This window comes from Typopeltis vanoorti, chromosome 2, assembly GCF_054136105.1.
Source record: "Typopeltis vanoorti isolate ZY-2024b chromosome 2, IOZ_Tvanoo_1.0, whole genome shotgun sequence".
Taxonomy (NCBI): Eukaryota; Metazoa; Arthropoda; class Arachnida; order Uropygi; family Thelyphonidae; genus Typopeltis; species Typopeltis vanoorti.
This window is the reverse complement of record NC_143550.1, coordinates 40,937,097-40,960,164: the sequence shown is the minus strand read 5'-3', so window position 1 is coordinate 40,960,164 and position 23,068 is coordinate 40,937,097. Positions and strand designations below refer to the sequence as shown.

Sequence of the window (23,068 nt, the reverse complement as noted above, 5' to 3'; positions counted from 1 at the left end):
TCTCTTTTACACATTCCACCTTATGAATCTTCACACTTGACAATATTTTCTAATTTCCCTCTCCATTTAGTCTTAATTCTCTTTTGAAAGTCAAATGATTGCTGTTACTGAAGGGGTTTTAAGTAACTGATGCAGTCCATCACTAACTGCTCTGAAGTTATTAAATCCAAAGTTCTATTCCATCAATTAGGTTCTTATACATGCCAGCTTTAGCTAACTATCATGGAATTGCTCCAAAAATATACTACCAGTTGCAGTATCAGCTCTTTCATTCTCAGCCTCCAATATTAAAATCTCCCATTAATAATGGGAGATTTTACTTTTCCTTATCTCTTTAATAAATTTAGTTTAATCCTTTATCCAAATGTGAGCAAACAAAGTTTGCGTCTAAAAGTATCTTCAGGACTGGGGTAAGGTGGTACAACACCAGGCAACTCGTTGCAAAGGTGGAGCAAGCTCACAACACTCCTATCTCAGTATCTCCCATAATGCAAAACACTTATCTCTTTAAGTAAATTGCCTATAATATTATCACTACTTCCTCAGCTATAGTAACATAGTAACACACTCCTAATCTACAACTCCATGCTCATGTCCAACACCATCTCAAATTCATGTCTCGAATAAGAATTCAATGTATCATCAATCTGATGGCTTAAATCTTCCCTGATAAGCAATAACACCCCATCTTTTCTCTTTTACCCATTCAGTCTCTTCTGACAACATTATAATTACTATTTAGTTGACTCAAATGCAAACAATTTGTGACTTAATTTCTCGTGTTAATAAAACAAATTTGAGAAGAAATAAGAAAAGATGTGCTTATTAAGATTTTTGTGCATTAGTATATAAGAATGTTCATTCATTCATTCATATGCAGATACATTGAAACACTTTAATGTTTTTCTCCAACCATTAATGCAAACATCTTCCTATTATTACTTCGATATACCCTTCATGAATGTAAATTTCCTTTGGTGTCATTTCTGAGTTTTTAAAAAATATTATGGATTTTATTGTCTTAATCATGGATCGAATATTTAGGTGGATCCCACCAAAACATTTCCAATTAAAAAAAAGAAGGAAAAAAAAAACACTGATCAAATACATTATTAAAGTCCCAATAAACTGCAGCAACATAACTTATTTAGAATCCAATCAATTGCCATTGCTCTGACCATGAATTCTTTGTTATCAAATATGGACATTATATTAATAAAATTAAGGTTTTTAAACTTTAGATGGAAGTTAACATGTGACAAAATATCCTCCTGTAGTCTTTTTTAAAATAACCCCAGTTTGATCATTTCTTTCTTAATCCTCCCTTTTCTACCTTTTTACTGTGTTGAGGTTTTTTCCAACTATTAACTGCAACCATAACTCGAAGATAAGGTGGTTAGTCCTATGCCTCCCAGTGTGTCCTATGTCTGTAGATGCATGTGCTCACGGGGCTAATTTGCCTGTTCTGGGGGACGAAAAACCAGAGTTTCCAGGTGAAAAAACCTTACCTCTGTATGAGACTGGCTAACTCATCTTTGTTGAAAGAGACCAGATAAAAGTTCCTCATGTCACCGACAGGAATCGAATCCAGGTCTTTCCAGCCAAAGCAAAGGGCTTCGTCTATATCGACTGAGCTACAGAGGCTCTTCAATTTGATCATTTGTTCCTAATAACATACACAATTCAGAATTTGGCATTTTCCTTATACACAACTTTATTTAAATCACTTATTCTAGCCCCAGAAAAACATGCTCACGTAGCAGCCTTGTTTAACTTGCATACAATATTCCTCACTGCTCTTACATGGTAAGAGAAGCAAGGAATATTGTAGTATTGCCCTTAAATTTAATGCAAGAGCTTAAATCAGAATCACTGCATAATAAACAGCTAAACAAGTCACTCTTAATTAATAAAATCTTCCTTCATGCTGAATTCAATCCATTAAAAACTATTCTCATTTGAATTGTCAATAGTATTATCTATATCTGATTTGTCACTTTCAATATTAGAACACTTATTGTCAACAAAATCACATACTACAGAGTTTATAAATTCTCTAGAAGAATTGGCAATTGTTTTTCTTACTGCAAGTAATTTTATGCAGTGAGGCTATTGCCACACTTAAATGATATTCCATTATTTAATACAACATTTTTGTAACTTAGTAACGTTTTAAATATGTAGGTTGTACAGAAAGAATAGTATACTTTTTAGATGCACAGAGTGAATTTTATATAAGTGAAATATATATCTGAGTCCTTTCATTCATTTGAATATGACTCATCAATTCATAATTACCTTTAATGGAATGAATACAGCACAGAAATAATTGAACAGGTTTAATCATTCTGATATTTCATCTTTGTCAGAGAGACATTTGCAGGAATACAATAAGTTGGACAAATTAGATTTTATTAAGTCTAGTCCTATGAGAGGTGCTCTTGGATAGACGGCCTAAGAATTAAAGTTTCCCAAATCTTGGGAAGTTTAACACAACCATATTTATGAACTTAAATTGTACATATTTGGTCTGATGTATTAAAATAAAGAACTTTTATTATTAAAAGACCAGAAGATAAATGATAAAATATACAAAGAGCCAACAAATTTCACTAGCCACTGTCTAGCATTTTCAAGGCTGAACTGGTGTGAAAACAAATGCATTAAGTTACATTTCAAACATACACTTTAGTAACTGTTAGGCCGTTACATTTGATCATTCTGTTTGAAGGCGTGCATGTGTTCGAAAGCTTCAGTCAGATTCCGGTACATGACCACGTGTAGTGTAGTTTTTTGCATACTGTAATTCTGTCGAACTGAGAGAGATGATGAGATTTTTCCATATGTCTTTAAGAATGATACCCTGATTTCTATTTAAATTATTGCCTGTGCGTAGTACCACAGCTGCTTCTTTTAAAGTTCTGTATCTGTAGTCATTCTCGATGTAAGGCATAGAACTGTTCTTTTCCAATCTATAATGTGATTTGATGTTGAGAAATGATGAGCTAAACTAGATGTGATGATTCTATTATGATTGACATCCCCCACATGTTCCTTCTGTCTTATTTCAAAACTTCTAGAAGTCTGACCAATGTAAGAAAGGCCAGACGTGCATGGAATTTCATATAATCCAGGACATTTGAAGAAAGGTAACTTGAAAAGAATATCCTTTTCAAGTTTTTCCATCACACAGCTGTTTCATCATTGCCTGAAATCAAATTTCTCCAAATTTAACAACACTGTATACAAACAATTGGAAGGTCTAGCCATGGGTAGTCCTCTGTCACCACCATGTGCAGACCTTTTTATGGAAAAACTTGAAAAGGATATTCTTTCCACCATTGTACCAAAACCGTCAATTTGGTGGAGATATGTCGATGACGTGTTCATCATCTGGAAAGATACCATGGAAAACCTTCTCGGGTTTCTGAACAAAATCAACTCACTACACAATAAGATCAAATTCACTATAGAACTAGAGAAGAACAAAGAACTTCCTTTTCTTGACATCCTAGTGAGGAGAGAAGATAACAATTTCCAACTGTCCATTTACAAGAAACCCACAGATACTGGTAGATATCTACATTATTCGTCCAACCATCATAGATCACAAAAACACAGCATCATTCACATGCTCCGTAATAGAGCCTTAAGGTCTATTTCAAAAGAAACAGATATGCAGAGAGAACTGTCACTAATAGCTAACACTCTATCTCTTAATGGATACCCTTCTAACATTTTAAACAAATGGCTATTTAAAGACAACCACCAACAACGTGTTACGGTGCCCCAATATGTGTCAACAGCTGTCAATCCGTATATTAATTCAGTTTCCACAAAATTGGTGAGAATGTTAAAAGCTCATAACATCAGAGTGGTTTTTAAACCAACTACTATGATCAGACAAATCTTAAGATCACCTAAAGATGAGGTACCTTTCTTCAAATGTCCTGGAGTATATGAAATTCCATGCACGTGTGGCCTTTCTTGCACTGGTCAGACTTCGAGAAGTTTTGAAATAAGACAGAAGGAACATGTGGGGGATGTCAATCATAATAGAATCATCACATCTGGTTTAGCTCATCATTTCTCAACATCAAATCACATTATAGATTGGAAAAAAAACAGTTCTATGCCTTACATCGAGAATGACTACAGATACAGAACTTTAAAAGAAGCAGCTGTGGTACTACGCACAGGCAATAATTTAAATAGAAATCAGGGTATCATTCTTAAAGACATATGGAAAAATCTCATCATCTCTCTCAGTTCGACAGAATTACAATATGCAAAAAACTACACTACACGTGGTCATGTACCGGAATCTGACTGAAGCTTTCGAACACATGCACGCCTTCAAACAGAATGATCAAATGTAACGGCCTAACAGTTACTAAAGTGTATGTTTGAAATGTAACTTAATGCATTTGTTTTCACACCAGTTCAGCCTTGAAAATGCTAGACAGTGGCTAGTGAAACTTGTTGGCTCTTTGTATATTTTATCATTTATCTTCTGGTCTTTTAATAATAAAAGTTCTTTATTACAACCATATTTATTTAGATTAAGCTGTTTTATTTTTTTATTTATTTTTAATCTGCTGCTGATTCTAAAATGAATTTTTTCAAGTTCATATTTGCTATGATGAATTGGTTAACAAAGTGGAAAAAAACTTCCAACATCTTTCTCTAAATCCAGAGTAATTTAATAATAAGTTAAGACACCTTTTGGCAACTCGTATAAGTAAAGATGACTTCTCCATTGCTTTCACCTTGGTATCACCACCTCTGGGTCTGGCTCCCACTGACGAAACCTCAATAAAGGTCGAAACTGGTCTGAGTAGTGGCCCTTCCCTTAATGCATAGAATTATACATGTCTGCAAGGAGATGTGCTTTGCATTATGGGAGATACTAAGACAAGGAGTGATGAGAGCTTGATCCACCTTTACCACGAGTTGCCTTAGTCCTGAAGATACTTCAGGCGCAAACTTTGTTTGCTTACACTTGGATAAAGGATTAAACTAAATCTATTATAATCTCATTCTCAATATGTAGTCTAGCTGGTGCAATCGATAAACAAATTTGCTAGACTATAGAACATGAGAGATAAGACATAGTGTAAGCATATACATGGTAGCAGTCAGAAAGTAAGAAGGCTGGCCATAGTAAGAAAGTTAAAGACAAGGCAGGATAGACAGATGCAGATATAAGATAGATAATATAAAGAAGGTTACAAAAGGCACAGACAACATAGATGTAATGTTTATTGAAAAACTGTGCAAGTGCAACAGTTTTTCAATAATGTCTTCTTGAACAAATGGATTGGTAGATGTGGATCAATTGGTTGGCCACTGCATATAGCTGATCTTTAAATTCAATTTTTTTTGTGTGTGCACGCATGTACGGTGGCGATGTCAAAACACTTATCTCAAAAACTGTTTTATGGATGCACTCAAGGTCAGAATAACAAACACAATTCAAATAACAGCGGTGCATCAATTATTGAATGTATTCAGAGAGTTTGAGAATCGGCTTGAAGGATGTAACGATGCTGGCCATGTTGAATGTGATAATTAAAAATAGCATGAAGAATAAAATATTAAGACTTAACTTTCATATAATTTTTATTAAATGGTTCCATTATTTTGTATACCATTAGTTATTAAAATTTAAAACTGGCATAGGACTTTATGACCATCCTGTAAATATATATTTTTTTAACACATACCAATAAGAAGAATGGAAAACACTCAGTTTTCCAACCTGAATTTATTGAACCAATGGGAAGGTCATGTAGAGACTGATCTTGAATATTATCCAGTCTCCAGACTTATGCCCTTAATTTTTTTTTTGCATGGAGATACTTGAAAAAATCAACTTTACAGTCACAAACTGCAAACATAGAAGTAAATGTGGAAAGCCAGAAGCACAAAACATTTTACCCAGCTTTGCTGGACTGGTTGGCCAAGTGTTTAACATATCTGTTCTCTAACCCACTTGAATACTGCCATGGATATCAACGTTCAAGACTGTCTTGAGTAGGAGATGAATTTCATTGCCTGGTATGAGATCATCACCCTGCTTACTGGAAGCCCAAAGTGGCTCGAAAGAGTTCCATGTTTGTCTGTAGAGCATGGTTTTGTGGATTATGTAAAAATATATAAAATTAATAAAAATAGAAAAAAACCATAGCCCACTCACAAATAGTACTGATGAACTATAGATTTATAGCCTTTCATAGGTGGAGTCACATAAGAAAAAATATCCATGTTGAAGGTGGACAGTATGAGCATCTGAGTTTGATTTATTGTTCCCAATATGTATATATTTGAAGTATGTATACATAATTTTGAAGCACCTGGTACACATGCACAATGGAATCACACTGTATTTAAATACCACACATGCTAATCAACAAGGAAACAATTCTCATACTGTTATCACTTGGATGAGTTTCATACCAAGCTGCTGGCAGAATGTTCATATTGGATGAAATTATTAGGCTATGATCTTAGGAAGAAGTGTGGAAATTGCCCAGTGACAATGATTTGGGTCATTGTCACCTGCAAACTTGAGTCTTTACTCTAAGCTATTTCATGTGGCCAGTTATTTCTCAACTATCAAGTGCTTCTGTATTGCCATCCAATGGTTACATTGAAACATTTGCCTGCAGTTGATAGTGGCATTTTGGACATTAACAATAAATAATTAAACATATATCATTTATAACTTCTGTATCTGTATGCAATATCAAATCAAATATCTGGATTTGATACCAACCTGCTAGCAGACTGTTTATATTATATGAAATGATGATTAGGTTACACAGTGAGTGTACTGAAGAAGTACACTCAATGCAAATCCTTTTAACCATGAGTATAGATGTGAATGTAATCTCGAGCATTTCTTTTTCAATCGAAATGAAACTGAACGTAGATGAAATTTCATCTAATGTGTCTGGCATCAATGAAGACTAGCAAAACAGGTGGTTGAAATATACATGGCAGGACTGCCTAAGAAGACACAAAAGTAAGAGGCCTAACAAAGAAGTAATTTGTAAAAAAAACTATTAATATAAAGCTAGAATATTGCATTGATACTATCATGGTATCCTGTACGTAAACCTCTTAGGGATATGTTTCAGGAAAGGAATAATAATAATCAATCCTCTTCAACAATCAACTGAAAGAAACCATTTCCATGTTACTAAAATGAATGAAAGCATTTAACTACAACTGATTTTAAATATGAAGTGAAATAAATTTCATACTTTCCAGCTGAGCTAGATACTTTGCCCTCTCAGCTTGTGAAAGTTTGATCTCTAGATTATCTATCTCATCAGCTGTAGCCTTCTGTAAGAAACAACACATGCAGAATATTTCATTACACAACTGCTTTTTAAGGTTTCAGTATCTATGTGATACATATACAAGTAATAATGGGCCATTCAAATTTCAATCAGAATTAATGGATTTTTAACAACTGAGAAAATTTTAACTAGTAAGAGGAAATGTGTATGGTAAAGAAACAAATTTGGTGACACACAAAAGACATGAGGAATTAAAAATTAAACATGATTTATAATGGCAACTTATATCTGAAAATTTCCTATTGGGGAGAAACAATTACAAATTTTCTCTGAACTTTAGGCTAGTGTACCATAACACAATTTGCCCATACTCTGTACTGTGAACAGGTTGAACTTTATTAATATTGAAATTATCCAATGAAATACCACAGGTTTTTTTTTCTCCAATCCTTCCCACATTCTGCACATTTCCAATCACAACTGACCTGTAGGTGCTGCTCTGTAATGAAGATGGCAAATTTCAACTTCAAACTTATTGAACTGACCTCTCATCCTCCTCTTTCATATTTCTGCATTCTGGAGGCATAGGATGCCATCTCTAATTTTCACAAGGTGTAGAGCACTATCTAAGATTTCCTTTCTTTTAAAAGTTAGACATGTTTGAAATTAACCTATCTGCAGCAAAAATTGAGAGTAAATATGAAAAATCAATGCTAAAAGATTATTCTCCTGGCCATACTGAAAAATTACTATTTTGTGAGATAGCATCTTATGTTTCCTGGATACAGATTTAATTCTGCACTTTGGAACAGCCTTCCTCACAGTGTTCTGTTCAAGAAAAACTTTACAGTGTTGCTTCAGTTGTCCAAAAATACTTCAACAGGTTCCTTCTTTCTCCTTAACTACCTAACTATATACAGTATTGTTGCAACCTCTCATTTGTAGGGTTGATATATATATATAAATTAAAAGGCTGATTCCTAATTTTGTTATAGTCAAATAGTTATTTAACCTATGTAAACTACATCCAAGGGTTAACTATAATAATTAAGAAATACCAGCAAAAGTAGTAAATATCCATCATGCTAAAAAATTCCATACAAGTCCAGTAATAATAATAATAATTCTATAAAACTAACAGAATAAAAATAGAAACAGAATAGAAAACTACTTTTTTTTTTTAAAAAAAAAAAAAACACAAATTGAGCTAATTAGTTAAATCAAAAGATTAATACATATCTCAAACCATGAGGCCATTTCCTTATAGTCTGATTTTGGAAATACAGTGAACAACAAATTACACAATAACTACAGTAATTAACTTTAATGATATTTCATACTGAAAATAAGTACATCATCAGCGTGTAGAAACAAGCAAATCAAAGAACAGAAATACAAGGTACATATGACAATTGGTTTACCAATTAAAAATGGTTGCTATGAGCTAGAAATTAATATATTAATAAATAATTTTAAAACTGTTTTTGATGTTTACATAAAATGAGAATCTCCCAAGCTTTTGAGGGGGGGGGGGAAGAGAGAAAATCATTCTGATCCAGATTAGGCCAATGTAAAAGGACTTTGCAACTTTCTTTGAAAAGGTATTCATATTTAAAATATGTGAAACCTCAAAAGTCCACTAAACTCCTCTTTGTAATTCAGATCGCAATCACTTAACACTGTTGTAGTTTGTCACTTCAACAGTGTTAAGTGAGAAGATCTCTGTAACTTTTACTCCTTTCCCTGGTCACACTAATATTTTGGTTCCTCAGATCCAAATACTTGTTGTGATCATGTTACAGAAATTATCCATGTTAAAATGGAGATTTTCAATGTGAAATGGGCTTTGATAGTGCTAAATGTAAAAAACTATTCACCTGTGCTAATGACAGTTGCACCTTCTGATCCTCATAAAAGCTATTGGACATAACTTGTCCATCTGTGCTCCTGTCTGTTTCTTACCCCGATGGTAGCACTGCAACATCACTTAAAGATGAGGTGGATCTCCTAGCATCATGCATAGATAATGGAGGCAAATCACTTCCTCCTTTACCTGGAACAATGCATCACATGACACCTGTAGCCTTCCATCAGAAGAATCTCAAACAACCTGGATACCAAAAAGGCTTCTGATAGTCATAAAGATAGGCTTCTAAAGTACTACTAGTGAATCTCACTAGTGGTACTTTAGCTGGGCTAATACCTGTTCTTTATTATCCACACACTGTGTTCAGCTGGTGACCACCTTACAGAATGGGGGTAGGCCCATATACAGCCAATTCCAAGGAAATGTGACAGACATCGTCCATGAAATTATTGACCTCTTGCTCTAACTCCAATGCTGTCTAATGTCATGAAGATCAACAGTCAACTTCTTTTACATCTGAAAAACCATGAACTAATCAAGGACTATCAACATGGATTTTGCCACTCAGGATTCAAAATGATTCTCCTTACTTAAATTTCTCTCCTCTAGACACATCCCATGGAAAAGTTGAGAGAAATCTGTGCTATTTCCATGGTGTTTGAAGGAGTTTGACATTGATTGCTTCTCGATGGGTTGCCATCTTGTGGACTACCTTCCTCACTTTGTGAATGGATTGCCAGTTTCCCTCAGGTCACTCACTATGTGTAATGGAAATGTTCTCTCTTCAGATTTTCCTGTTAATACAGGTGTTCCTCAGGGTGCTTCTTTCACCCACCCACCCTGTTCCTTACATATAGATGGCCTGCTCTCACCGACCTCAGGCCCTATTTACAATTTTGCTGATATGGCACTCTCCACTCATCCTACTCATAACAAACCCCACAGTGATGAAGCATCTCAAGCTTCAAGATCATCTATGATAAGTGCCCTAAACATTGATCTCCATGCATCCTCCATTGGGATGACAACAATCTGGTTACCTTCCATGATTCCAAAATTTTCTTACAAAATGGACCATGGTTCCTCTCCAGCCTTTGGTAGTGCTCAGCTTAACAATCAAGACAAGATTTCTCTTCTCAGATTGAGACTTTCTTGACATAATCACCTCACTTCTGTCCAAATGTTTACTCTGCACAAATCTCAAATCCACCAACCTTGGAATACTTCTCTTATGTTTGGAATGGTGAACCTAAGACCTCTCTAAAAATTCTTGATGAAGTTCGGAAGAGAGGCTCAGTTCTTCGGCCACTAGTCAGTTTCATAATCATGTCTCTTCTGATATTTCTATGCTTGTTCAGCAGAACTAGAACCATTAATACTCCTCACCATTTCTGCTATACTTATAGGAACAACAGCAACAGCTGCCCAACATCTTTTTAAATTGTATTCTGACTCACAAAACCTGCTAATCCCAGTTATCTTTAATTCTATCTAGCAAGGACAACCCCAGGCTGTTTAAATTCCAAATGACAAGAAATTATATTTTTGTTATTTAATCATTCACACAAGTGTAAGCAAAGAAAGTTTGCATATGAAGTACCTTCATAACCAGGCTACTTGTATACAGAGGCTCTTGACTTCACTTCAACTGCTTCAGTATCCCATAATGCAAAACATTATTTGGAGGAGCATTATTCAGAGTTCATGAAGAAGTCATATTTTCCATAAAAGGAAAAATGTGTATTTCCTTGGTGTTAAATATCCTGGATCAGAGATAAAAAGTAAATTCTATTTGAAAAGAAATTACAAACATCATCATCATCAAATTCCTAACATATACCCTCAGGAGTTGGGTGTACAGGATCTTATGATAGTACTACATGAATAGTTACATCATTACTAACTTCCTATCAAATTTTCCTCCAGATCAGCCTGTTAGATTAGATCTGTCAACATTCAAATATTATCAAATCTTAATATTTCTGGTCTTCCTCTGGGTCTTTATCCTGCCATCCTGGCAAAGAGTCTGCCCACAATTGAGAGAACTGCAGCTGGCACAGTACCAAGAAGAATCAATTCATGTTGAAGGGGAGAAAGGAATGAGGCGAAGTACTATTCGTCACCAACATGCAAAATCACGTGCTTTATATGTAAAATTTTCCAACCTGTTATGCAAGCAAAATAGTTACCACTTTAAAAGCAAGAATGATCATAAAAGAAAAGCTACTTTTCCGACATGTAATAATAACCAAACTCATCCCACAAGATAAACTGATTACCCTATTATTGGAATGGATTCTCCTTCTTCTGCCATCACAGAAGTGTCCAGAGCTCTCGCATCTGTGGTCAAACTATAATCTTTCATCTCCCATGAGATTAGCTCTGCTAACACATTCCTGAATGTTAACAATATCAAGATCTTTCTTAATATGCTTGTTTATGATACTGCCATTGATGCCATCTGTTCAGTCCCCTAATCTTTCTCAGGACTCATCTCTGTCCCAGCCTTTGATCAAGTTTTATTTCTAATTCAGCTCTCAGATTCATAAGTTAAAATTGGTTTGAACACATGGAATGAATTACCACTTTAATTATTAGTCTGGTCATGGAGACATCTTCAGGGCAGTCAAATATAAATTATAAGAAACACAGAGTAAAGTGAAACTGTAGATTAAGGTATAGAGTCCTAGGTTGTAACTCAGAATACCCAAGAATTACTGTTTTCCAAAGTTTGAGAGGTTTAACATATTACTTTCTTATTTCAATTAGGTCAGTGTTCAAAGATAACCATTGATTAAAAAAAATAAATAAATAAATAAAACACCCTCTAGCATTTGAACTTGCTGCAATAAAGCCCCCCATACTCAATTTGATTTTATGTGTGGTGTCCAAGGCATGGTCTGTTAGACCCGACTCTCTATAATCAGGATTACAAATGTATTTTTTTAAAAAATTTTCCTGCAAGTAGATGTTGGCTGATCTTCCAGTCGTCCATAATAGGCCAACTTGCAAGAAGAAAGGAACCTTATACACATCAAGAACTGAGATAGGAGTTGGTCCTAGAGAATAGATAAGGACAACCAGTTTCAAGTGGGACCTGAAAGCAGTATAGAAATTGTATTTTTTTTTTATTCTGGCTATTTTTTTTCTGATATACTCCAGACACAGGGAATAGGGATTGCATTACTATAATCGATGTGTGAGAAGGTCAAAAATTAGGAGAAAAATAAAATATTCTGTTAATTCCATTGAAATTGTAGCCATTAGATAAGATATGATGTATATGGTGAAGTTCAGCTGTGAGAAATGACACAATGGAACAGATTGATGGCTCTTATTAGTAAGAGTTTTAATAAAATTTTAATAAAATCATACTGCTGAGAGTGAGGGGTAGAAATGATCTGAAAGTTTTTGAATATATCTGCCAGTGAGAGTAGGTATACTGAAAAGAAAGGTTACCATTTGGAAGACTTATTAAGATGTCCAGAGAGGCAAGACTATTGCTAATCTCTTTTTCCATGTAAACTGGTTTCTTGAATATTGATAGTTGCAGTGAAGGAGGAATGTGTCTAAATTGGTCAAATCCAAATTGGGACCACATCAATATATCTTAGCCAGATAGAAAAAACATACAGTTGAGAGAATTAAGTGGTGGTTTTTTAAATGCTCCATGTAAAAACTGGCAAGGGGTGGGATGAAATGGGAGAACCCATTGCAGTATATCCCATTTATCTGTATATTTTGTTCTTCCAAAAGAAGTAACCTCATGAATGACATAGGAGTAGAGATATATATGACATTCGGGACAAAATGATTTTTAAAACTATTAAGACAGCATTCAAGGGAATACAATGAAGAAAGACTAACATATTGCAAAGCTGACCACAATATAATTATTTAAAATTAAATTAAGTTTAAAATAGGTAGAATTTTTAATATATGAAACACTAATTCTTAGGCATCCTAAGTTAAAACCTAGGCTTCCTTCCAGCACTCTATGAGTGCTGGAAGGAAGTATGCTTAAGATGAAATACTGGAATTATTAAACTCTCGTTTAATTCATTCTTTATGCAGTTTTCATTCCATTAAATGTCCAATGTGAATTCTGTCCTATTCAGCACCTACAGCTAAATGTTGGATTAATAGTTGGAAGTTTTACGAGAGTAAACAAGAGAGCATTTCACTTGAAAGAATAATTCAGAGAGATATTTACCAGGAGGAGATTAAAATGAGAAACTGGTTAGTTGGACACTCTCTGACTTAGTATATCTTTCATATGCTTCAAGCATATGAAAAGATATTTCAAGCATATGAAAGATATACTAAGTCAGAGAGTGTCCAACTAACCGTCAAAAGAAAAACAGTCAAAACAGCATTGCAATTAGAGACTGAAAAGAACATTAGAGGTTGGAATAAGAGAATAAGAACATGTGTATGTAATTATGAAGTGAATGTGGAAACTTTTGGGAGTGGGATGATCAGAATATACAGTAATGGATAAACAACTCTACAGGCACAGAAGCAAGATTATTCATCAACTGATGTGGAAGTCTTTTCAAGCATTTCTATTAGGTTATCTAGTGGTTGGTCTGCAGTATGAGCACTTTCAAATTTGTGCCATTAAACAAATGGTGGACATTTCCTTATGTCTGCAGCACAACTAAGAAAATTATTTATATTGCATTATTGAAGAAACTGAAATAAGGTAAACTGGAGACTACTTTATGCCTCCATTAGCAAAATGGCTGATATCAAAGTAAGCAATGAAAATCATCTGCTTCTATCACACACACACACATTGGGTATAGCTTTTCCTATGAAGGATAGGAATGTCACACCTCAACCCCCTGTCTATGTCAGTTCACTCCATTCTTATAAAAGATTTAAGAGTGGTTGTATGAAGAGCCAATTTCTACATAGTTTTAATTGGTATATTTTTAAAAATTGCAACACATATAAAGGAAATTAGAATATATTTACAATATATATTTTGGTCATTGTAACATGAGCATCATTCAGGGAGAGAGCAAAAGAATTGGTTACAACATTCAAAATATTAACACAAGAATGAGTCAAACATAATGAATCATAATTTCATGTCTCAGTTGCAGCTGGGTGAGCAGGAGATAACACTGTTAAGATTCCAAGTTAAGGTGAACCTGTTAAGGTTTCAAGGAACCAGGTCAAGTATAGTTTTGTAATTAAAAAAATATAAATAAATAAAAAACCAGGGGGAAAACAGTAAAAGGTCAGCTAATGGAACAAGTCACAACTCAACATCTATAAGAAGATAGGAACCAACAATATAAGTAGTATTCATTGGAAAGTAATTCAAGCTTGCAGAAAAACTGGAAAAGTACCATGTGGACATAAATGGAATTACTGACATTAACACAAAAAACAGGTGAGATCTTACTAAATAATAAGTATAGGATGCCATATTTGGGCAATAATAATCAAGGAAAGGAAGGAGTAACAATACCAGTCAACACTAAACATGAAGATAAGCTTGACTGGAAAGCAATTTCAAGTAAGGTTATGTGAGCAAACTTCAAAACAGGAAAATGGATAATGAAGCTTATTTGTGCCTATAATTCCACAGAAAATTCTCCTGAGGAAGAAGTAGAGAAAGGTCTCACAGAAGGTTCTACTAAGGTAGAAGTGGAAGCATTTATTGATGCTTCAGAAAAAGCAACTGACACAATGAAAAAGGAAAAGTTGGTCCTTGTTGGGGATCTAAATAGCAGAGTAGGAAATGATTGTGAGACATACAAAAATATTTTGGGAAAATTGGAGAAAAGAGCAAAGCTAATAATAATGGCAAATATCTGTTGGATTTCTGCTCAGGACATGGACTGGTTATTACTAACACCATGTTCCAACATAAAAATGTGCACAAATTCACATGGAGAGAAGAGGCAAGGAATAAGAAGTCTCAATGACTATGTCATTGTTAATAGTGATGTTTTCTCTCTGGTGCAGGACACTAGAGTGTACAGAGGATTTGAAATTGGAAGTGATCACTATTTAGTCTTGAGCAGGATAAAATTGAATTTCATATTGAAAAGAATAAAATGTAAGAAAGTTTTAAAGTGAATAAAAGTTGAGCAGCTCTTAGATGTGAACTGTAGACTAAACTACACAAAGATTATTCAAGAAAAAATGAAAGAGTTTGAGAACAGGAATCAAACCTTGGAGATTCAGTGGCAAGTCTTGAAGAAATCCCTGATTCATTCGACTAGAGAGGCATGTCGTGAAGTTGTCTGCAAGGATAGAAAAATTAGAACTCCGTGGTGGACAGAGGAAGTTAAACACGCAGTGAAGGAAAAGAAGAATACATATCAAAAGTTCCAGGCAAAAAAGTCAGCTTGTGCTCTTAGAGAATACAGAGACAAATGCAAGAATACTAAACACCGTGTAAAACTAGCTAAACAAAAGTGATGAGAGGACTTTGGCAAGAATATAGAAAATAAATATCAAGAAGGTGGCAAAATATTCTGGAGGTTGTTGAAGAAGCTTAGAAATGGAGGAAAGAGTGCTGTAAAAGGAGTTGGAGATGATAAAGGTGACATGAAAATGGAAGAAAAAAATATCCTTGAAGAATGGAGTAATTACTTTGAAAAACTGCTAAATGAAACAAGCAGTGATGACAGTACAGTGGTAAAAAACACTGACCAAGCATCCAGTCGGGAATACATATCCATACTTGAAGTAGAAAAAGCCATCAAAGGCTTGAAATGTGGAAAGACAGCAGGAGTAGATGATATTCAACCAGAAATGCTGAAGTATGGTGGTATAAAAGTCTTACAGTGGCTGCACTGCATAGTTCAGAAAGACTGGACAGAGGGACGAATTCAAGATGATTGGAGTAGAGTTCTCATAGTACACATATATAAAAAGGGAAATAAAACTGAATGTGAGAATTACAGAGATATTTCCCTACTAAACGTTCCTGGCAAGTTCTATGCAGGTATACTTGAGAAACGATTGAGAAGAATTGTGGAAGAAGAGCTGGGTGAAGAACAAGCTGGATTCAGCCCAAATAGAGGCTGTCAGGATCAAATCTTCACTTTATGACAAATAGTCGAGAAAGTATGGGAATATAACAAAGATCGGTATTTAAGTTTTGTCGATTTGAAAAAGGCATATGACAAGGTGCCAAGAGAGAAGCTATTCAACTACAGTTATATGGTGTCAATGAGGCATTATATCAAGCAATAATTAGTCTTTATTTGAGTTGTAAATCAGCAGTTAGAATTGAAGGAAGTACAGGTAGATGGTTTAATGTTAAATCTGGTATGAGACAAGGATGTACATTATCCCCTCTGTTATTCATTATCTATATGGATCACATTATGAAAGAAAGTGGTATTAAACATGATATCAAAATTGGAGATGTTAATGTCAGCTCTTTGCTTTATGCGGATGATGATATACTTCTAAATAAATCCGGTACAAGTCTGCAAGATTCTCTGACTAATTTGAATAACTGTTGTAATAGATATGGTATGAAGGTCAGCAATAAAAAGAGAAAGACAATGAAAATAGGCAGAATCATTGAAACTGTCAATAGTGTTGTGAATGGAGAACCTGTGGAACAAGTAAAACATTTCAGCTACTTAGGCACGATTTTTAGTGAAGATGGTAAATTAAATATGGAAATAGACAACAGAATCAACAAAGCTGGTATGGTAGGAAGTCAATTGAATAAATTCATATGGAATAAGAGAGAAATTAGTTGGAACACTAAATTAGCTATATACAAGACAGTGTTAAAACCAGTTTTAACTTATGGATCTGAGAGCAGGGTCATAAGTAAAACGCTTGACCAAAGACTAGAGACCGCAGATATGAGTCCTAAAAAAGATTAGAGGCGTGAAGAGATGGCATCAATGACAATATCATATTAAAAACAAGGATATTAGGAAAGAACTCGACATTGTTGGCATCCAGGAATGCGTTAGCAGAGCTATCTCAGATGATATGGTCACTTAAACAGAATGGGTGAAGAAAATTAGCAAAACAAGTGTTCTCTGCCAAGTTGGCAGGAAAACGACCCACAGGAAGACCAAGATATAGGTGGATTGATATGGTACAAAGTGCCTTAGATGATAGAAATATAAGATCTGATAATGTTGGAGTCTTGACAAGTAACAGACTGATTTGGAGGAAAATTGTAGATAGGAAGTTAGTAATGATGTAATTTTTTCATGTAGTACTGTCATATCCTGTACACCCATTGAGGGTACATGGCAGGAATTTGATGATGATGATAGAGCAGGCAATTGGGATAAAGAAAATGAAAAAAAAAAAAAAACGTCCTTGTTGGAGATCTAAACAGCAGAGTAGGAAATGAATCTCACAGGCATATAGGAATGTTTTGGAAAAATTTGGATCAAAGGCAAAGCTAATAATAACAGTATCTACTGTCTGCTGGATTTCTGTTCTGGTTATAGACTAATCATTACTAACACCATATTCCAACATAAAGAAGGTAGCACAAGTGCATATGGAGAGAAGATGAAAGAAATAAGAAAAGTCTCTGGGAATTCATTGTTCACAGTGATATCTTAATCACTGTGAAGCTTTTACAGGTAAACTGTAGACTCACCTATACAAATATTATTTAAAAAAAAAAAAATGACAGCTTGAAAACAAGCTTGAAGCTTGGAGTCTCTGTGGCAAACTCTGAAGAAAACATTGATTGATTGATTCAGATAAGGAGATATGTGGTGAAGTTGTCTGCAGGGTTGAAAAAATAAGACCATGGTGGACACAAGATGTTAAGTAGTCCTGAACAAGGAAAAAAAAAGCAGACCAAAAGTTCCTAGCAAATAAGTCAGTAGATGCCATAACAGAATACAGAGAAAAATTTAAGAGAAATAAGATATGTGTAAATGTAGCTAAATACAGTAATGGGAAGACATAAGAATATAGAAAATAAATATCAGGAAAGTGGCAAATTGTTTTGGAGGCTATTGAAAAAGTTTAGAAATGAAGGAAAGAGTACTTTAAAAGAAATCAGAGATGATAAAGGTGACATGAAAATGGAAGATAAAGATATTCTATATATTTGAAGTAATTATTTTGAGACTTAAATGAAATAAGTAGTGACAGAGCAGTAGTAGAAAATTTTCAAGAGGAAGCCAAACAGGAGTACACTACAGGCAGCAGAGTAGATGATATTCAATCAGAATGCTTAACTATGGAGGTATAAAAGTTGCAGTTGCTACACTGCATAATTCAGAGCACTTGGTCAATAATTCAAATTCAAAAAAAAGAAAAGAAAAAAAAGCTGAATGTGAGAATTAGGAATTTCTCTACTAACTGTTCCAGGTAAGGTTTATGTAACCATACTTGAAAAGAAATTGAGAAAATTTGTGGAACAGAAATTTGAAGAACAAGCTGAGGTGGGGGACAAATACGGGTTATCAAGATCAGATTTTCACTTCCTGACAAATGGTTGAGAAATCAGGAGAATATTGCAAGGATCTGTACTTACATTTTGTAGATCTGGAAAAGGCCTACAACAAGATGTCCAAAGAAAAGCTTTTCAAAATACTACAAATATATATGGGGTAAATGCAACATTATATAAAGCAGTACATAGTCTATATTTAAGTGTAAGTCAGCAGTTAGAATTGAAGGAAATATGGGAAGACGGTTGCTGCAAAATCAGGGTAAGACAAGGATGCACACTATGAAAGAAAGTAGCATTAAACCGATATTAGAATTGGAGATAATTAAACTTAGTTCTTTGCTTCATGCAGATGATGTTGGACTCCTACACACATCCAGTGCAAGTCTCCAGGGTTCTTTAACTAAACTGTATAATAGCTGTAACAAATTTGGGTGAAAATCAGCAATAAAAAGACCAAAACTATGAAAACAGACAGGAACACAGAAAATTTCAGCTGCATTCTTAATGGAAAACCCATAGAATTAATCTCAGGTGGTAATGTCAGTTCTTTTGCTTTATGCAGATGATGTTATACTTCTATATAAATCCGCTACAAGTCTGCAAGATTCCCTGACTAAATTGAATAACTGTTGTAATAGATAAGGTATGAAGGTCAGCAAGACCTTCATTGAAGACAAAAGCAATGAAAATACACAGAAGCACTGAAAATATCAACTGCATTGTAAATGGAGAACCTATAAAACAAGTAAAACATTTCAGTTATTTAGGCACGATTTTAGTGAAGATGGTAAATTAAATATGGAAATAGACAACAGAATCAACAAAGCTGGCATGGTAAGAAGTCAAATGAATAAATTTATATAGAATAAGAGAGAAATTAGTCAAAACTAAATTAGCTGTATACAAGACGGTGTTCAAACTAATTTTAATTTATGGATCCGAGGGCTGGGTTAGAAGTAAAACACTTGACCAAAGACTGGAGACCGCAGATAAGAGAGTACTGAGAAAGATTAGGGTATGAACAGATGGCATCAATGGCTATATCATATTAAAAATGAGGATATTAGGAAAAAAAACTTGAAATTGCTAGCATCCAGGAATGTGTTAGCAGATCTCAGGTGGTATGGTCACTTAAACAGAATGGGAAATATCTGACAATGTTGGAGTCTTGACAAGTAACAGACTGATTTGGAGGAAAATTGTAAATAGGAAGTTAGTAGTGGTGTAAATTTTTCATGTAGTACTATTATATCCTGTACACCCCTTGAGGGTACATGTCAGGAATTTGATGATGATGATGAACCTATAGAACAAGTAAAATAATATAAGCTATTTTAGGCAGAACCTGACACTGTTAGCATTCAAGAATATGTGGACATAGCTAATCTAGGGTGGTATGGCCACTTAAATAGAATGAGCGAGGAAAGATTAGCAAAACAGGTGTTTGATGCCAAAATGGCAGGGGAAAAACCCATAGGATGATATCACTGTCAGTGAAGATGGCAAATTAAATTTGGAAATAGACAACAGAATAAGCAAAGCTGCAATGTGGGAGATAGTTGAATAAATCTACATGGAATAACAGAGAAATTAGCCAAAACACCAAACTAGCAATATATACAAAACAGTGTTCAAACCAGTCTTAAGTAATGGATCTGAGAGTTCCCATTCATGTGCTGTCTCCTATCCAAGAGGTTGACTATCATGATGTGACTTATGGCATAACAAGATGTGGTGAGGACCCTATCTCTTCCACATTGTCATAAGTATTCATGGCTGTAAATCCATGTGTTCACAGGGCTGGTTTGCCTGTTCTGAGGGACGAAGAAACCAGAGTTTCTGGGTGAAAAAACCCTCTACTTCTGTATGAGACCGACTAACTCACCTTTAATCGAAAGAGACAGGAAAAAAAAGGTTCCTCAAGTCATAGATGGGAATCAAACCCCAGGTCTTTCCGACCAAAGGGCTTCATCTATATCGACTGAGCTATGGAGAGTTAGGTTAGAAATAAAGCACTTGATCAAATTAGAGACCATATATATATATATATATATATATATATATATATATATATATATATTAGTTCTAGGGAGGAACCTGACATTGTTAGCATTCAAGAATATGTGGAGAGAGCTAATCTAGGGTGGTATGGCCACTTAAATAGAATGAGTGAGGAAAGATTAGCAAAACAGGTGTCATCATCAAATTCCTGCCATGTACCCTCAAGGGGTGTACAGGATATGATAGTACTACACGAAAAATTTACATCATTACTAACTTCCTATCTATAATTTTCCTCCAAATCAGTCTGTTACTTGTCAAGACTCCAACATTATCAGATCTTATATTTCTATCGTCTAAGGCACTTTGTACCGTATCAATCCACCTATATCTTGGTCTTCCTCTGGGTCATTTTCCTGCCAACCTGGCAGAGAACACTTGTTTTGCTAATTTTTCTTCACCCATTCTGTTTAAGTGACCATACCACCTGAGATAGCTCTGCTAACGCATTCCTGGATGCCAACAATGTTGAATTCTTTCCTAATATCCTTGTTTTTAATATGATATTGCCATCGATGCCATCTGTTCACGCCTCTAATCTTTCTCAGGACTCTCATATCTGCGGTCTCTAGTCTTTGGTCAAGCGTTTTACTTCTGACCCAGCTCTCAGATCCATAAGTTAAAACTGGTTTGAACACTGTCTTGTATATAGCTAATTTAGTGTTCCGACTAATTTCTCTCTTATTCCATGTGAATTTATTCAATTGACTTCCTACCATATCAGCTTTGTTGATTCTGTTGTCTATTTCTATATTTAATTTACCATCTTCACTAAAAATCGTGCCTAAGTAGCTAAAATGCTTTACTTGTTCCACAGGTTCTCCATTCACAACACAGTTGACATTTTCAATGATTCCACCTATTTTCATTGTCTTTGTGTTTTTATTGCTGACCTTCGTACCATATCTATTACAACAGTTATTCAATTTAGTCAGTGACTCTTGCAGACTTGTAGCGGATTTATTTAGAAGTATATAACATTGTCTGCATAAAGCAAAGAGCTGACATTAACCTCTCCAATTTTGATATCATGTTTAATACATGATATCAAAATTAATACATGATAGCAAAACAGGTGTTCGATGTCAAAATGGCAGAAAAAATCCCAGAGGATGACCAAGGCCTAGGTGGATTGATTTAATCAGAAGTGCCTTAGAAGAACAAAATATTAGACACAATATTATTGGAGTGCTGACAAGTAATAGACTAATTTGGAGGAAAATTATTGATAAGAGATTAGTAATAATGTAAACTTAATCATATAATGCTGTCATAAGTAGCCTGAATATCCCTTGAGGGTACATATCAGGAAATTGATGATGATAAAAAACATAAATAAATAAAAATGAATAATAAAATTATGAACAGTTTCTGGCTATTACTTCCCAAAACTTGAAGATGAGCAAACAGTCTGTTTGGTTAAAATTAGCACAATGAAGTTGTGTTTCATACATTTCAAGGAATATACACTTGAATTTAAATCTATATCTTTGTCTGATTCCATTGAATTCTATGTCTGGTGTCTATGTCATGAGAAGCAAAGCCTGAACCCTCTGATTCTAGCAGAATGACCAGTCTGTTCAAAATAGCAAAATCATCACGAATAGGTACTTGACAGACACCAAGCATAGTCAAGGCAATTTCGGTAGTTAGATGGTAAGAAGGAAGATAACTTGCATGCTATTTTGAAAGTAGTGTACAGATTATATTTACCGAGAATTCCTACTATTTGTTCAGAAGTCCCATTAAGAGAGATTATGGAAAACCTCTTCACATCAGTCTTACTGAAGAATAATTATCAATTATTTCCTGGATGGTGGTTTCTTTTCATCCATTAGACAACAAAGTGTTTCATACTTTATTTAATTCTTCTGATAGGAGGGTGTCCGAAGAACAAATTGAAAGTGCTCTGCATACAAACTTTTGATAATAACCGTCTTCTGTGAAGGATGATGATGATGTAAAGCTGGGTGGATATACCTGTCAGTGAAGAAAAGTTTCCCGTAGATGGAAAATTCAATATTGTCTGTAGAGTTACAGATTATTAAGGTATGTAAGAAGGGAAGACTCTTGTTGGATTCAAGTTCAATAGTGAGCTTGATGTGGTTGTGTAAGGAATTTATTCTGTTCACAAATTGAAGTAATTCTGTTTCAGAGTGGGAAAACTGCAAATATATCATCGACAAAACATAGCCAGATACAAAGTTAAGGAAAAAGGGGAGTTAAAAAGTTGGCTTTTCAGATGCTCCATGAAGTAATCAGTCAAAGCAGGTGAAATAGAACTTTCCACGGTTGTTCCTTCTATTTGCTGATACAATTTGTTCTATCATGTGAAGTACTCTGCATTGAAGGTAAATTTAATCAATTTAACAACAGCCTCAAAAAAGCATTTTACAGAAACTGAAGATATGT

The 23,068-nt window shown here is 34.6% G+C and overlaps 1 protein-coding gene across 5 annotated transcripts in view; it reads right to left on the bottom strand.

Moving 5' to 3' along the window:
• Window positions 1-23,068, bottom strand: part of LOC150108954 (uncharacterized) — a 243,700-nt gene that overhangs the window by 53,162 nt on the left and 167,470 nt on the right. For all 5 annotated transcript variants that reach the window (XM_090404513.1, XM_090404522.1, XM_090404504.1 and 2 more), the window contains one exon: window positions 7,269-7,350. In XM_090404513.1, the coding sequence (XP_090260639.1) occupies window positions 7,269-7,350 (82 nt within the window). The remainder of the gene's footprint in view (window positions 1-7,268; window positions 7,351-23,068) is intronic.